A 16,031-nucleotide genomic window follows, 5' to 3' on the forward strand; every position below is an offset into this window, starting at 1 on the left:
TTCCACCCAGCTGGTCACCCGTGAGGAGACACGGACCCTCTCTGATAAATTTCTAAACGGAGTCAGGTTCGGTTCAACTTTTGCTGTCATAACTGTGCAGATGAAGGTAGGAAAGGATTCTAGGAGGGGCTCAGATGAGAAGATGTGGGGGTGTGAGAGAGAACCTGCAGGCTGCAGAGGGAGCAGGAGGCCGGGGGGAGGCCATGCTGGGAACCTCCCCAAACCCTGGAGGGCGGGCTGCTCACCACTTACCCTGCCTGGTGGATGTGGATGCCCTTGTTGGTGGGGCTGGCGGGCGCCGACTGCGTGAGGGAGGAGGTGGTGAGGATGCGCTGAGGCCGGGCGTTCACTGTGGCCTGAAGGAGCAAAGGGACAAGTGAGGTGGGTGGTCACTGTGACAACCTGAGGCTACAAAACAAGCACACGTTGGTGGCTGCTTTTGAGCAGCTGCAAAATCACAGAAAAGGGCTTTTGGCTGAGGAAATCTCACAGGAATGGAAGGTCCCAGTTGAAATTTTCCCCCCAAATGTCAACCTGTAGATAAAACGATATTCTGTTGCTTTTCTGGGAAGGTATTTGCCTGGTCCAGTGAGGCTCCAGGGATGTCCCTCCCTTGAAATGCTGTCACAAAACTGCACTGGGACTAATGAGGAATTGGGGTCCAGAAGTCAGGAAGAAGGCTCTCCAGGCTCCCTCTCAGGGCAGCAGCTCCCCTGGAGGGAGCAGCTTCCTGGGCAGAGCTGGCACTTGGGAAGGAGCCTGCCTTGGTTCAGTCTCAGCTGTTCTTTGTTGTATTTCCGTGCAGGCTCAAAACAACTCCTTGGGTGCAGCACCTTGTGAATGGAGACAATACCTAGGTCTGTGCACTTCCTCCCATGGTCACATGCAGGGTTGACATTTTACCCAGCAGAGGGTCTGCGCCAGCCTGGGCTGGCAGTCAGGAGGGAAGTGGCTTTGTTGTGATTTTTTAAAACGGGAGGAGGAGACAATAAACAAACAGGGGTGTCACTACTCAGCTTCTGTGGACCCACTGATGCCAAGTTCTTTCCTGGACTTCCGTGCTGAGTGCTGGACAGCTGGACGGGCCTGCTGGACCTGGACGTCCAGGGCAAAAGGACCAGAAAGGGGCTGACGCTGTGGAGGGGGTGCCACTCTTGCAGGAAGAAAACAGGAATGGTGGCTGTTGTGCCTGAGTGTGGCTGGTGCCAGGTTCAGTTCTTGAAAGCTGGGGTACCACCCAGCGAAACAGGTGGAGCCTTGACCTTCATGGGGTGATGCTGCAGGGGAACCCTGGACTGGCTACTTACAGAGGACCCTCGCATTCTGGATTATTCTCTCAGCAGTTAGGAAGGCCATACCTATGTTCAGCCGACAGGTAGAAAAGTACAGAAAACAAAACCACCAACATAATATCACTGTTTCCCAGATAAATCCTTCACTTTGAAATGCAAATAGCAAGAACTGAATCATAACCAGCCTATAAAAAGTGTTTTTTATTTTTTACAAAAGTTGTATTGTTTGTGTTTGTTTTGCTTTATATTTAAATTATTTGGCTTCCACACACACACAACCGCAACAAAGCCTGAGAGCCAAATGATCCCTTAAGAGGTCTACAAGGAGAAAAGAAATTTAATTGCTAAGAAACTATAAATTGAGTATGTCTCCTCAAAATTTCCAGAAAATCAGTGGGAGGTGATGGGGAGATGGAAAACTTTGGGGCTGAAATGCAGACTTCAGCAGAATCCACGACCTTTCAAAGGCTCCCTGCGCACAGAGGCTCTTCTGCTGCCTGAGCTCAAGCCCACAGTGCTGATCTCCCCCGAGACCCCCACCCTGACTGCTCCCCTCCAAGGAGGCTCCAAAGGCAAGAAGCTCGTGGGCCTGGGGTGACTAACTCTGCTTCCCAGCTCTTCCCAGGTGGTGGAGGTGGCACAGCCCTGGCTTGTTCTCTCTCGGCCCCGAGGGCAAAGAAGACAGCCCTGCTTTTTTAATGCAGTTCACACCGACAGCTGCTGCTCACAGCTCTAGTTTTGCATCTCTTCTGGAAATCCTGAGAGGTAGGTATGCCACTGGTTGGGGAGGCCCCATGACTGGTGATCGATCCTAGGGTTTCAGGCTTGGACGAGGTTTCTTTGCCTAATGTTTCCTATTTGTGCAACAAACATTCACTGCAGCAGGGCTGCAGCAGTGAGAGGAGCTGGGGGTGGCCACACAGACCTGCCTGTCTATGGGACTGGTATGGATGGAAGCTGCTCAGGGAGCAGATGGCAACTGGGTGTGGGCCTCCAGGGAGGCCCCTTTCTTTGCTGGTCCCAGTTGCCATTTCACAGAGAGCACACCGCCAGGAGAGGGTAACAGAGAAACACTGGCATGCTTGCTGGATGTCAGGCTTGGGCTGCATGTGGAGGAGGATGGAGCGTGGGTCTGCGAGACCGTAGGACCCTGCCATGAGCCCTATCCACCATGAACACACTTGCCCACGGTTCTCACGGCCTCAATGCCCTGTCATTTTCCCTCCATGAAGCTGCACTGGAGTCACTGGACCAGCAGACACATTCTGATGAAGGCCTGAGATAAGTTTCCTTCCCAACAAGTATTGAGTCCAGAAGAGGAAGAGCAGCAGCTGGAGGTCATGATTATGGCTACAAGCCAACTTTTCAGAGGGCGGCAAACATCTTGTTAACAGTCGGATTTTAGGTCAGATGTATCCTCTTAACCCAATGCAAACACAGAAACAGTTTGCAGGGACACGCACACACATGCACAAACCAGCCCCACCTGTGCTCCCCACCCCCATGCAGTTAATGGGGGTGGTCTCTGTAACAGGAGCCTGGGGCTGCAGTACGACACCCCCTCTGTCTGCAGCTCCAAGCACTTTCTTACTCTGCAGATCTTCCATCAGAACACATCGCTTCATGACTTGGGAAAGTCTGAACCAGTGCAGAGAAAACACCCTACAGAGACATGGGTGACAAGGACAATGAGTTTCCCAACTGGATCTCGACACAGTCAGGATTTAGGACACCAACGGAGGCTTTTGGCTGCTCTCTCGGGGGACAGAATATTTCAGAAAAGTCCCTGTTAACTGCATACCAAGGATCTGGATTCATGTGTGAGGAGGTGATTCCTCAAAGGATCGTCCACAGTTTATTGTGGGCTAAGCATGAGGCAGAGCCCCTGGTTGCTGGAGCACTGAGAATGGACACGTATGAAGGCACATGACTCTAAAAAGTAATTTTTCTGTAAACCGCACTTCCTAGATAAATAATATAAACTTTCCTTTTGGACTCTAAATCCCAGGTAGAATTCACTTAAAGCAACGGTGGTGACTGTGATGAATTAGTTGATAGCTGGAGCCTGGGCGCCCTCAATCCTCAGCCTCACAGGAGGAGAATGAGCATCAGCGAGGCCAGGACCGGGCATGGCGGGGAGGCTCCCTTTTCACAGATGAGGAGGACGTCACCCACTCAAGTCGGCTGTGCCTTTCACAGGGACCACCTTCCTTTTCCTCTATTTCCTTCCCCAAGACTGTACTTCCTCCCTCCCTTGGTCACAGATCCTAATATGTTGTAACAAACATATATTTTAGAAAAGTTTAATTTTTGAATCAATCCTATTCTTAGTTGAAAAAGCAGATGATTGGACTATTTCTTAGTTTTGTATTACAGAGTGAACAAATTAACTGAATCCACTGGCCTCATTTCTACAGACACTGAGAAAACTCCTCACCCCCTGAGGACGGCACAGCATTCAGGGGCCTCTGTGGTGAGTCACGCAGCAGGATGATAAAGAGGGCGAGGGGCTTGCTGGGGGCAAGGGGAGGTCAGTGTGGAATAAACCACCTGACAGTCCAGAGCTGGCCAACAGTAATGCCTGGCACTTTAGCATGAGGCTGGCAGTGCCCACAGGCAGGAAATGCAGTGAACACTGCGGACCTAGGAGTCTCTGCTTCCAGAGAGCCACACGTGTGACCACAGGCGGGGGTGAAACCCAGAATGTGCTCCTGCATTATCCTCACTGCTCCTTCGGGGAAGAAGAGGGGGTTGATTGCTACAGCAGTTTAAGACTGGGTACATGATAAGGCTGTGTCATCACTACGTGTGATGCTACCAGGAGCTGAAGTAGCAGCCACAGACAATGAGATGATTCAATCAGCCAGGAAAAGACAGAACTTCCCCAATGAAGAACAATGTCAGTGAAGGAATCGAACATCACACAAATATGGTGCCAACAGGAGGCCAGGTGCTGCAGAAGGTGGGGCTAAGTGGGAGGCCAACCCCAGTGAGGCATGAGCAAACGGGAGGGCTTGATATCCAGTTTATACCAGAAAAAATAACGGAAAAGGAGTAAAGCTGTGAGTAATCTTATGAGGCACATGCCCTCAGGCACGTGGCAGCCTGAGGATGACTCCTCAGTAGTGATTAGGGTTAGATGAGGATGGAGACACAACAGGTAAACTGTGACACGTGAAGTATTTCCCTGTACTCCTCCTGCAACTTGTCTGCAAGCCTAAAATCTAATCAAAAAGTTACAAAAATCTTTAAAAATGGTATAACAAATGACTTCTTTATAGTATTCATTATTGTTTCAACCTTTATTGTTCCATTCATGAAAGAGTAACTGCATGTAAACTGTCCGACTTCCATAAACAGCTGGAAAACCAGAAAAAAAAAAAGAAAGAAAAGAAACAGCTGTTTTTGAACACTGGGCACCAGGTACTGCAGGCCTGTGGTCTCTGAGAGAAGGGAAATCATCGCCCAGCTCCTGGCCTGCAGGCGTTTTCCCGTAGACCCGGATGTGGTGGAAGAAGGGCATCCAGACAGAGCCTGGCAGTGCAGTGAACAGAGGGGACAGATCGGAGCGACATGTACATAAGCCAAGGTGGCTGGAATCTGTATGGCAGAGAGGAGAGGGCTTCTAGGGTCTGCAGGGGAGGCCCCTTGAATTTGTGAGTACTTTCTGCTTGGGGATGGGGTGAAAACCCATGAGGGTGGGGAAAGAACCACTAAGAGGCCAAATGATTCCCAGAGCTCACAAAAAGAACTGGGAGAGTTTACGGTCCCTAAGGAAGAAAGAAGTAAAATCAGTGGCCTAAGCTTCCATCGTAAGAAACTAGAATCAGAAGAGCAAATTAAACTGAGAGTAAGGAGAAGAAATGAAGTGATAAAGATAAAAGCAGGCATCAATAAAACAGAGGATGAAAAACAACAGAGAAACACAGCTGACTCTCAGACTGCACGGGTTTGAACTGCACGGGTCCACTTATACGTGCATGTTTTTCAATAAACACACACTACAGTACTACACAATTCAGGGATGTGGAGACATGGATAGGAAAGGCTGATTTTTGACTGCAGGGGGTCAGGGTTGGTGCCCCTGACCCTTGTGTTGTTCAGGAGTCAACTGTACTAATGAAACCAAAAGCTGGTTCTTTGAAGAGTTTCCTTTAGCCAGGATGGTCATGAGTAAGAGAAGTCGTACGTTATTGGTGCCAGGAATGAAAGGGAGGACATCACTACAGGTCACACAGATGTCCTTACCTAATTTCCTGCTGCCCTGATGTGGGTGAGCAGAAGCAGTGACACATGCCCCAACTGAAGCTACATGTACATGGAGTTTAGCCTATACTGTGAATCTCTGCATTCCAAATGTTTGTTCAAAGTTTCTAAACCATGGCGTAGACCTGAATGTGCCTGGAGTTCTCTGCTTGAATATTCATAACTGAAAATTGGGGTCTTGAGAGCTTCGTGGAGAACACCCTTCACACGTACCTTGTAGGCGATGCTGTTGAGCACTTTCATAGCCAAATCGGAAACATCTGGATAGGGATCCGCAGCCAGATGCAGCAAGACTCTCCAAATTTGAGTGTAAACACTATTGAATGAAACTCCTAGGAAAGAGAAATGGGAGCTGTTTTAATAACAAGGAGCTGCCACTGCATGCTGGGGTGGCTTATGGGGTAGCTCCCTCGTCTGAAGACCCAACCATGCATCAGGGGCGGATACTTAAAAGAGCTGGGGTTACAGGAAGCTCTGGTTTTCTTATCTGATAAGGGGCCCAGAGACTCAGAAATCCCAGGCAGTGAACAGGCTTGATTACAAAATTTCACCTACTGTGGCTGGATCTTTCTAGAAGGAAAAGTTAGAAAGGGGCAGGACTTCCTTTCAGGCCTTGTCTGACTGGAAAGTACTATCCAGCCCCAGAGCAGCACTGGATTTAACGCCTAGATTTCTAGGAGCTGTCATGGCACACATGAGTGGAGCACATTGGCTGAGTCCCTGTCCACACTTCCCTCTGCATTCGGGGCCTGCTCTGGGCTCGGTGACTCACTGAGTCTTCTGCCCACACCCCCAGGGACCTCCCCAGGCATCCAGCACCTCTAGAGTGTGCTCTCCACACGAGGGCCCACCGTATGCCTGGGTGCCACGGCAGATGAGACGGGACATAGACACAGGTGTGGTAAATCATGGATCCAAAGGAAAGGGAAGGGACATTTATAGGGGGCGGAAGGGCTCCCCCAGGGAAGGCAGCTCAGTCCTATTTAACCTCACAATCCTGGCTGCAGGCATCAGCATGGGCTTTATAAAGGAAGACAGCAAGGCCCAGAGTCCAAAGGATCTGGACAGGCAGAGGGAGGAAAACGGCAGCCGTGGGAGGGAAGCAGCGTGAATGAGGGATGGCTGCAGGGTGGGTGCCGACGGGGGACCCTTACTCCTTCCTGGGTGAGCCCTGGGCTGGGAGGCAGAGGTGGTCCCACCCCTACGGAGCCCGTGGCCAAATGAGGAGACAACCACATACCACTGCAGCCTTTTTATTTGGAGGAAGCTGGACAATCGGTTTGTTGAAAAGAAAGTGCTTGTTTAACAACAGACAAGGAGTAAAAGGGGATTTCAAACAAGCTGTGATTGCATGTCTTCTGACCGGCCAGCTCCTACTTACGAAGTTCCCCTAGTTATGAAGAATTTACACAATAGAAGGGCTACTGGAGGACAGCGTTTCCGGACACCATTGTTCAAAGGGTTTTATACAACATTCAAATCACAGAGGAGAGACTGGAAGAAGGTTCAGGGTAAAGGTCAGCTTCTCGTGTGCATCCTACACTGATGCTTACAACACCCTCTCGTTCGTAATGGGAGGCGGGAGGCCCCAGCTCCCCTTCCACAGGGACTGTGGTGCCTATGCTTGCAGGGCCTGCTAGCGGCACGCCAGCCCATTCACAAGGTGATGGAGCTGGAGGAGGCTGACCTCTCACTCGCATGTGCATGGCCTCACTCCCCAGGTGACCACCAAACATAAAATACCTCCCAGCGAACATTCATAAAAACTCCTGTCAACTTATCCTTCCACCCTGGTTCTGGGAAGAGGTGCCGACAGCTGCCACAGCTTCTGAACAATTCTGCCGGAGCACAGCTGCCTGCGCAGGCCAACCTCTGAGAGAGGGGGCCTGGAAAGCATCTCCCGCCACCAAGAGTGAAGAGTATCCTATGGCCACAGCAACGCCCCGTCAAGTACTCACTCGGTGTGCATGCATCAGCACCAGTTTGAGCACCTACTGTGTGCAAGAAAAGTCACTCTCAAAAGCTCGTGCGTGGCTCACAGGAATTGGGAGGGCACATCTAGGAACTTGGGTTTAGTATAAATCTGGACCTTCGTTTGGTGAATAATGTCAGGCAGATGCACTCTCACTCAGAGGGGACCATGAGCTGAAGAGTCCACACGGAAATACACATCTGTCTTCCCCACTGTCCTCCACCCTACTCAGTGTAGAAACACAACAAAAACCTCTTGATTCTCAAATGCCATGGCTCATGACAGCTACCCAGATTTACAAAGTCTCAGGGCTGTCTGTCAGGGCAGTCGGAATCTCTACGGGGAAATTTCCTAGAAGCTGCTTTCCTGTCCTAGCAAACTGGCTGCCATAGGAACCTGCTGCTACAAAGGGCCGCCAGGCCACTGCTGCTTCTTGTCTCCCTAGAGGAGGAGGCAGGAGAAGTCACTCCACACTCGCTCTGCAGACAGTCCCAATTCGTGATGCACGGGGGAACGAGGCGAGGCATGTTCATGGACGTGGCTCACTCGGACAGGAGAATTGGCCCCATTGATGGGATGTTCCTACAAAGACCCCAACACATTCACCACAGCCACTAGGCAAAATTCTCTCTCCTCTGTTGTTTCTGGGCTCAGAGTGACCAGGGCAGCAGCTGACCCATGGGGCAGAGGGCTGTGAAGGGCACAGTAAATCTCTGCTTGACTATAGATGATGGACCCGTGGTAACAGGGGGTGGGAAAGGCGGGGGAGACAGTGGGGGGATCAAGGGGCTTCCTTACCAGGGTGAGGGCCCAGGGCAGACACCTGAGCCCATGAGAGCCTTACTCAAGGTACCTTTAGTTGAACGTGAAGAAGGGGTGCAGGGTGGCACTGTGCACTGATGAAGGGGTACCATTCACTTTACAAAATCTCAGTTTTTATTACTATTGTTGACTCTCTTGCAGAAGATTTTTACTTTGATAGCACTCTCCTTGTGATTCAATAGGTAATAAAAAAAAAATCTAATTTTTGTCAGTGTCTTTGACCACAGTGAGTGGTATGATTTACTAGTTAAAACACAAAACAGGGACCTGGAATTGCTGTCCCCACGTCACTGCTTTCCTGGCGCAGGCCACCGCCTCCCAGCCTCTCTGTTTTGTGAAACATCCTGGTTTTACATCTGCTGTCTCCAAATCGGAACGTTCTGAATCTGTGCAGCATAAAGCTTGGGCCCCTGGCATGACGAGGACGCGGGTGCAGTCCTTGGGGGGATGGGGGGTGGGGTGCTGCTGCACTGAGCCAGCTCAGACAGGGCGCCGTGTCTGGCACTCACCAAACTCCCCATGAGTGCTGAGAGCCTATTTTCATGTCTAGACTAAAAGTAATAAAAGATCATAACTAACGGTTTTCGGATTTAATTTTTCAGAGCAACAGCCACAACTTTCTAAATAGCATCGGACTTAGGAAAATTTGTTCAGTTTTGTGGCCTACCCTGGGCCCCAGAGTCCCTGGGGGCTGGCAAGCCAGCTTGCAGAAGGAAGGTGGAGCTCCCTGGAGGCAGGAGCTACCACTTATGACCTGTCACCTGGGTCTCAAGGGTCACAGAGATGCTCTATCACATGATTTGGGCCCGGGAGCCTCCCTGGGAATCAGCCCCCAGGGCCTGGGGCTTCCGCATTTCCCCTCTTGGTGACTCTGACTCCTCGCTCACCTACTGGACGGAGCCCTGGCTGGACCGGGCGGTGCATCTGCACAACCCTTTCCGGGGGCTCCCCCGTGTCTCACCTGGGGGACAAGGAGAGACATAAGCACCAGGACCTCCCTTTCCCATTCTTTGCACTCCCCACTCTGGACATCAAGAATGGGGTGAGGCTCAGAGAGGGAGGGAGGGATGGAGGGAGACAGGGAGGGCCACGAGGGTGGTGGGTGAACAGGTGAGGGAGAGAAGGGCAGGTGATGGAGGGAGGAGAGGCTGCCTGCCACACATAAGAGCAAGAAACAGCAGCTTTACCAAACCTGTTGATTAAGAAGTCAACTTTACGACCCAACGTGATGCCGCAGGTTAAGTGTGCAACACAAAGGCGTCTGATGCCACAGAATGCCAGCGTGGAGAGGAGTGGGTGAGCACTGCTGTGTGGGGAGGTGGGTGCAGCAATGTGGAGTAAAGGCAGAGGTGTCCAGGCCTCACTCGGGGCCATTGGCCAGCCTGGGGTGGTAGGCGCAGTGGGCGGGGCTATGGTGAAGGCTGGGTTGCTCTCAGAAGGAAGGCCTTGAGTGTCAGCCACAGCTTAGACTTCACAGGAAACAAGTTTCTGTGAAGGTGTCAGCCAGATAGTGGTCTGTGCAGAGCTTATGTTGGGGAGGGGGAGGGATCTGCTCTGGACAGGTGGTGGGGAGCTAGAGCTGACGCTGAGTCCTATAGGGTGGGGGGCCTGGAAATGGAAAGGACTGATTGGGGACTCACGGGGAGGTTAGACCAAATGGCGAATGGGTGAGAAACACGTGGAGGGAGACAACAAAGAAGGTTCCAGAAGATGGTGACACAGAGCCTGGTCTCAGGGCAGATTCACAGCCACTGGGCAGACATGCTTAGGTATGTGGAGACACGCGTGATCAGGGTTTGCTCCAGTGCAGGGACAGCACCTCCCTCAGCAGATGAGACCTCGAGCACTTTGGAGACAGTGGGGAGGGAGGGAGAGCCTTGGAGGGGCTAGTTTTCTGGGAGAAGATGGGAATAAATGGATGTCCTAGGTTGCCATGGTTTTGAAAACATCTTTTGCAATATTCAGTCAAAGAGGCTAAAGAGATTGCTGTTCTTTGGTTGAAATGAAAGAAAAAATTGGTTTTAAACAGGCAAACGCTGCAAGTAATGGGATCTGTGTAGGTTATGAATTTTAAACACTTATGTAAGCACTACGGTTTCCAGGTGGATGTGTGCACTCTGGTGTACAGCTATTTTGTCTCCTTAATGCTCCTTCTAGCTCCAGCTCATTGTGAAACTTTCCCACTGAAGTTTTCAAAGATACGAACCATATACAGATAAAATTCAGTTTTTTCTAGTAAAAAATGTTCAGGAGTCAGGTTCTGTGCGAAGGAAGGAATAAACCCTGGAGGACATGGAAGGTGGCAGGGGTGATAGGCACGGGCTGTGCCCTCCAATCTCATGTGGCCTCAAATGAAACACTTGATTCTTCACCCCTTATATCCCCAACCCAGGGGCAAGGACAAAAAGATCCCCCTTTCTGGGTCATACTGCTGGGGGTGGGTGCGGAGTGGCCACCAGCTCTGGACCCTACAGTCTATTCCCGACCCTTATGGGCCCCAGACAGACTCATCTTGTGGAATTAAGAGTCCTGAGTCCTTTCTAGCATCAGCAGAGGACCAGTCTTGCAGCTCACAGGTAATGCTGGCAAGCACATTGGGACTGCCCTCCCCCTTCAGATCACGGCAACGGCAAGTCAGAAATATCTACCTCTGTCATACGATGCCAAGAGAGTGTAAGCTCTAAGGTAGAGGGATTATCATGGAAACAAGCAAACAACCAAGAACTGAATGTTAATGAAAATAGTACCAACCAAACAGGCGGGTAACTGATATGGCACGTGATTGCAGAAGTGGGAACATGGGAATCTAATGAACACGTGAGCTCAACCTCATTATAATCGAAGGACACACAAATTAACACCACGAGGAGTCTGCTCACATCAGACAGGGACGCCTGACCAGACCAGGTGTAGGCGGAGTCATGGGAGTTTGTCCTTCTCAGAGCACAGAGCCCTTTGTGGTCAACCTCCCTCTGCTGCCAGACACCACGTGTGTCACACTGCAGAGTGTTTGCTGTGGCCCATGCCTGTGCACATTACAGGGTGCCTACTGTGTACCAGGCATGGGGTTGGGGGGCGCTGTGGCAGGTAACAGAACAAAGTTCCTGCACTCGTGGCTCTGACATCACTGGGCAGAATAAATGAGGACATACATCATAAGTCTGCTGGAGAAAAATTCTCAGGAGGAAAGCAAACAGAGAGAGGGGAAGAGACTCAGAGCAATTGTGGAAGGCTATTCTGGATTGGGGTTGGGGGAGCCTGGAAGGCTTCTTTTAAGTTGACACTGGAGCAGGACTGTGACTGGACTGAGGAGTGGCACATGAGGTGTCTGGAGGCGGAGCCCTGCAGCTAAGGGGAGGAGCCAAGGAGCCCTGGAGGCCAGGAGCCCAGCACTGCCAGGTGCAGCCGGGAGGGCAGGAGGTGGAGCTGGGGCCAAATTCCGATTTTGCTTTTTCAAAAAGAAGAAAAGAAGGGAAAGTCAGAGCAAGGCTACTGTCTATAAGCACAAGAATGGACAAGTGAATTGCAGCAGATCATGAAAGGGAGAGAACAAGACTCAGGTGACCAGCGTGGACACACTGCCCTCAGAATAGTGAGGACATGGGATGTGCGGCACCATTTACATGACATTTATACCCTGGGAAAGCGTGCAAGTCCATGGGGATCCATAGCCAGAGAGTAAGTCTATGGGGACCCCAAGGAGGGGACTGGGAAGGGCTCTGGGTGCTTTAACTCTAGCTGTAATTCCTTAAGTTGGGAACAAAACACATGTGGAAGTACGTCACATTAGTCTAAGTTTTTATGTCTCCACAGCATTTCTTAGTATGAAGTAAAGTTTCAGATGAGGCCTGGTAAAGTACTGGGGTGCTGAGAACAGAGCAGAGGGGCTGCCTAGTGGAGTCCTATGTGTGTTACTAGTGACACAGGATCAATATGATTGGTTATGCAGTGAGGACACGCGGTGAATTCCCATTTCTCAGCGAGCCCAGCAGCAGAACCAGGGGGGCACCACTCAAGCCAGAACACCAGACGACTCTGCCCCTTCACTCAAATTTCAATTTCCAGGCAGCCAAGTGTGAAACTGCTGGACTGGGTGAAGGTGAAAGCACAGAGGGGGCCCTGGGTGGGGGTGAGGGATCTGGCCAGGGAACTTGAGAAGGGAAGGGCCTTCTGCACCCCTGGAGTAGGGCTCTGACTTTGGACCTTGCACATAGATTCCCTGGTGGGCCCTGTGGGCTATTCTCGGGCCGGGGGCAGGGGCGCACTCCACCTATCGGATGCCAGGAGCCCCCCTCTGCCCTGACCATGACATCCCAGATATCTCCTGGGAGCAGAACCCCCCTGCTCTGTGGCACCAGGAGTTCTGCAGCCTTCCAAGTGACAAAGCTGGCTCACCCAGATGGCCTGGAGCAGGCCAGCATCCAAGGGCGGGCAGTTCCTGCTGCTACAGCAAGACGATTCTCACTTCCTCGTAGCCCATTCACTTCATTCTCCCACTGAGCATGTCCCAGCACTGTCCACCTGATGAGGAGCCCATGGGTGTTGAGGAGACAGGCGGAGAAGTGGAGGGGCGGGACTCACCGATGAGGGAGTTGAGGGAAGAGTAGGAGCTGACACGGCGCATCTTGTCAATGGTCTCGAAGGACAGGATGTACTCCTCGTTCTCAGGGCTGCCCAGGGTGCTGCTGGCGCTGCTGCTGGTGCTCAGGTTCCCCGGGGAGAAGGCCACCGAGCCGCCAGCTGGCGGGGCACCACCAAGGGCAGGGAGTCAGCTAGCGCACACCCTCCCTGTCTCCCCTGGGGCCTGGCTTGCACAGGGGGCCGGGCTGCCAGGCATGGGACGGGGGTGGGGTGGGGTGCTGGGGGCTCATCAGGAGTGGCATACCTAGGGGTGCTGCAGGATGATCACTGGCCACCCAGGTGCTGATCTGTGACTTCTGCTCATGCCCAGGTTAGCAGATGGCAGGAGGGGGCGGGGGCACGTCTAACCGAAGGTCCCAGGAGATGACCCACAACCACCCCACTCGAGCACCCAGCCTCTGGGGTCTTACATTCTTCTGTCAGGCTCAGGTTTTGCAAAGATTTGTTCAAGCTTCTAGCTGTGGTGACAGCACGGATGTTTCCGTAGGAGCTCACAGAGCGCAGTCTTGGGGTGCAGGGGCTGTCCCGCACCGGGGTCAGACTCCCACCCTCTGGTAGGAGAGAAGGAGAGAAGAGTTAATGGCGAGCTCAGGCGGGAGGTGGCCAGACAGCAGGTGACAGTGGCTTTTACTTGGATGACGTGACCCTAGAGCAGAGCCCTCTTGCTCAGCCGGGTCTCTGACACATGCGTGTTGGGGTCAGCTGGACAAAGCTGGACAAGGTCATGACCAGGGTGAAGGGAGCATGGGAGCAGATGACCATGACCCACGCTTGGTGTTCTGTGAGAGTTCAACTACAGAGGCCCACACCCAGTGGTCTGTCCAAGAACCACACCAGGTGCTCTGGGACTCGCCTGAGGCTACTGCCCCCAAAACAAAGCAAAGCCACAGCCAGGGTGGTACTGGGACAGCCGTCTGCTGGCTCAGCCCCACCCAGGCACACTGGCTTTCTCCCTTCCCTGATGTACTAAATGCAACAATGGTCTCATGGTTGATCACAAGCCCTCTTTCCTGCAGAGACATCTGTGCTCTGGGAGAGGGGGCAGCCCAAGATGACGAAATATAAATTTGGTAAAAAGGACAAATGTGAGACGAGTAGCTGCCTGACATGATACTGATGTGAGGACTCATCAGGGGAAGAGAGAGAACGTGCCTTCCTGTAGCCAGTACGGCAGCATTTTCTACCCGTCAAGATATCCATAACTTTGATTTCTATAAAGGGTAAAAAGGAAAGAAAACAGTCAGAGGGTGAGTGTGGCCCCTTTCCTGCCCTTTCTATTCTTCTGGGAAGACAGGAATCGCAGATATCTGAGTGGCCAGGACTTGACACATGGGCCCAGGACCTAGCAGAATGACAGGCCTGCTGACAATCCCATTCCCCTGGTGGCTGTACCTGAGATGGCTGTACCTGTGGTGGCCGGAGAGGGCAGTGGGTAGTTCTTCTCCTCTTCCATGAACTGCAGGGCCACGGTGCAGAAATTGCTTTCATACTGCACGACCAGGTGACTCAGAGCCACCACCAGCTCCTGCCGGGAGGAGAAGGGAGAGCAACACTGACTTGGGGCTGGGAGAAAACTCAGAATAGCAGTGAGACACGTATGCTGGAGCTGAGGGCTACAGCCACTGTGGAGAAAAGGTGGGGGTGGGGTGGGATGACACAGATGGCATTCAGTGCTGAGACAGGGGCTGCCCCCTCAACGTGAGCAGAAACCTCTGCACAAGCTGTGTGGTCAAGACCAGGGCCTCTGAGGGATGCCCCAGACGCCTGGCAGAGAGACTGCTGACAACTAGGTGTAAATGGCAAGACTGGGGCGCCTTGTAGAGATGCGGGGGGAGGACCGCCCCAGAGCGGGACGGGGAAGAGCCCTCACGGCCTCCTACAGTCAAGACCGTGGAGAGCCACCTGAACCCTGGGCGTTAAAGCAGGACACGCTGGACAGTGCAGCACGCTCTTTTACCAAATGCAAAATTTTCAAAGCTAAATTACTTTCCAGTCCCCAAAAGGGCAACAGGAAAGTTCTACATGACTTCAGGCCCAGGTGCCTCAGTCCAAGGAGAAGAATACAATTTACCTCTTTTGGGACAGTTCGTGCTATGACCTGAGTACCTGGAGATCCTAAAAATCATGGGAAATGAAACGATGTAGGTTTGCACTACTTTTCCCATCACTATTCAAATGGATTCCACAACTTTATTTTGCTTTTTAGAAAAATACTTAGCAGAAGAGCAAGATCTGAGAGCCCCTTCTTGTTCTGTGAATCCCCCAGATCCCCAGGGCCAGGAGAGCTGAGCCGAGGTGCTGACAAGCCAGGCTTGGATGGGGGTCCCTGGGTCCTCTCGTCAGCCGCCCCCTTCTCCCCTGAGAGGGTCTCTCCCACTGCAGCCATACACACTCCTTGGCTTCCCAGGCATGTGTGTGGGTTCTACTACAAAACCCACCCTTCTGGGTCCCATCTCTGAGTTCCGGGCTGGCCCTTCCAACCGCTGACCATGCATGTCCACCAAGTGCTCTCCAAACCCCAACTCGACCTACCTACCCAGGCCCTGCCGCCTGCCCCTTTCCGTTCTCTGGTGGCTTCAGTTAGAGCCTTGAATCATCCTGACCCATCCTCTCTGGTGATCTGGCTGCCCACCCAGCAGGTCCCCTAGTCACAGTGCTGAGTAACACGCTGTCTAGGGGTTGCCCGCTGGCCACTCCCAGTGAAGACAAAGCCTGAACCGTCTTCAAAAAGCACAGATTTTTCCTTTCACTCTGAAGTGGTGAAAAAGCTCAGCTGGACCTGAAGCAGATTCTCAGGTCTCGGGACCGTTTGATCCAGGGAAAGCTGAGAGGGCAAGAGGCTGAGTTCAAGACCCACATCAAGTGGCTGTGGGTCAAGCCCCTCCTGCTGGGCAGGGGCCGTGGGCTCTGGCCCTTGGAGGTCCACAGGCAGGTCTGGCTAGGGCACAGGCCAGGTGTGAGGCTTGAGACCTTGGAAGCAGATGAGCACGCTGACTTGAGCCCCACCGGCCAGCAACCTCACTCCCTTTTCCAGTGGA

General features: G+C 52.4%; 1 protein-coding gene across 14 annotated transcripts in view; it reads right to left on the reverse strand.

Annotated features, from left to right (window-relative positions):
• RPTOR (regulatory associated protein of MTOR complex 1) overlaps nt 1–16,031 on the reverse strand; it is a 349,362-nt gene that overhangs the window by 35,554 nt on the left and 297,777 nt on the right. For 11 of the 14 annotated variants that reach the window (XM_057714268.1, XM_057714265.1, XM_057714264.1 and 8 more), the window contains 5 exons: nt 14,386–14,518; nt 13,404–13,544; nt 12,934–13,092; nt 5,772–5,890; nt 253–356 (listed from right to left, as the gene is read on the reverse strand). In XM_057714268.1, the coding sequence (XP_057570251.1) occupies nt 253–356; nt 5,772–5,890; nt 12,934–13,092; nt 13,404–13,544; nt 14,386–14,518 (656 nt within the window). The remainder of the gene's footprint in view (nt 1–252; nt 357–5,771; nt 5,891–12,933; nt 13,093–13,403; nt 13,545–14,385; nt 14,519–16,031) is intronic. The other 3 variants (XM_057714266.1, XM_057714263.1, XM_057714261.1) reach the window with 1 other exon arrangement.

This window comes from Hippopotamus amphibius, chromosome 17 (genome assembly GCF_030028045.1).
Source record: "Hippopotamus amphibius kiboko isolate mHipAmp2 chromosome 17, mHipAmp2.hap2, whole genome shotgun sequence".
NCBI lineage: Eukaryota > Metazoa > Chordata > Mammalia > Artiodactyla > Hippopotamidae > Hippopotamus > Hippopotamus amphibius.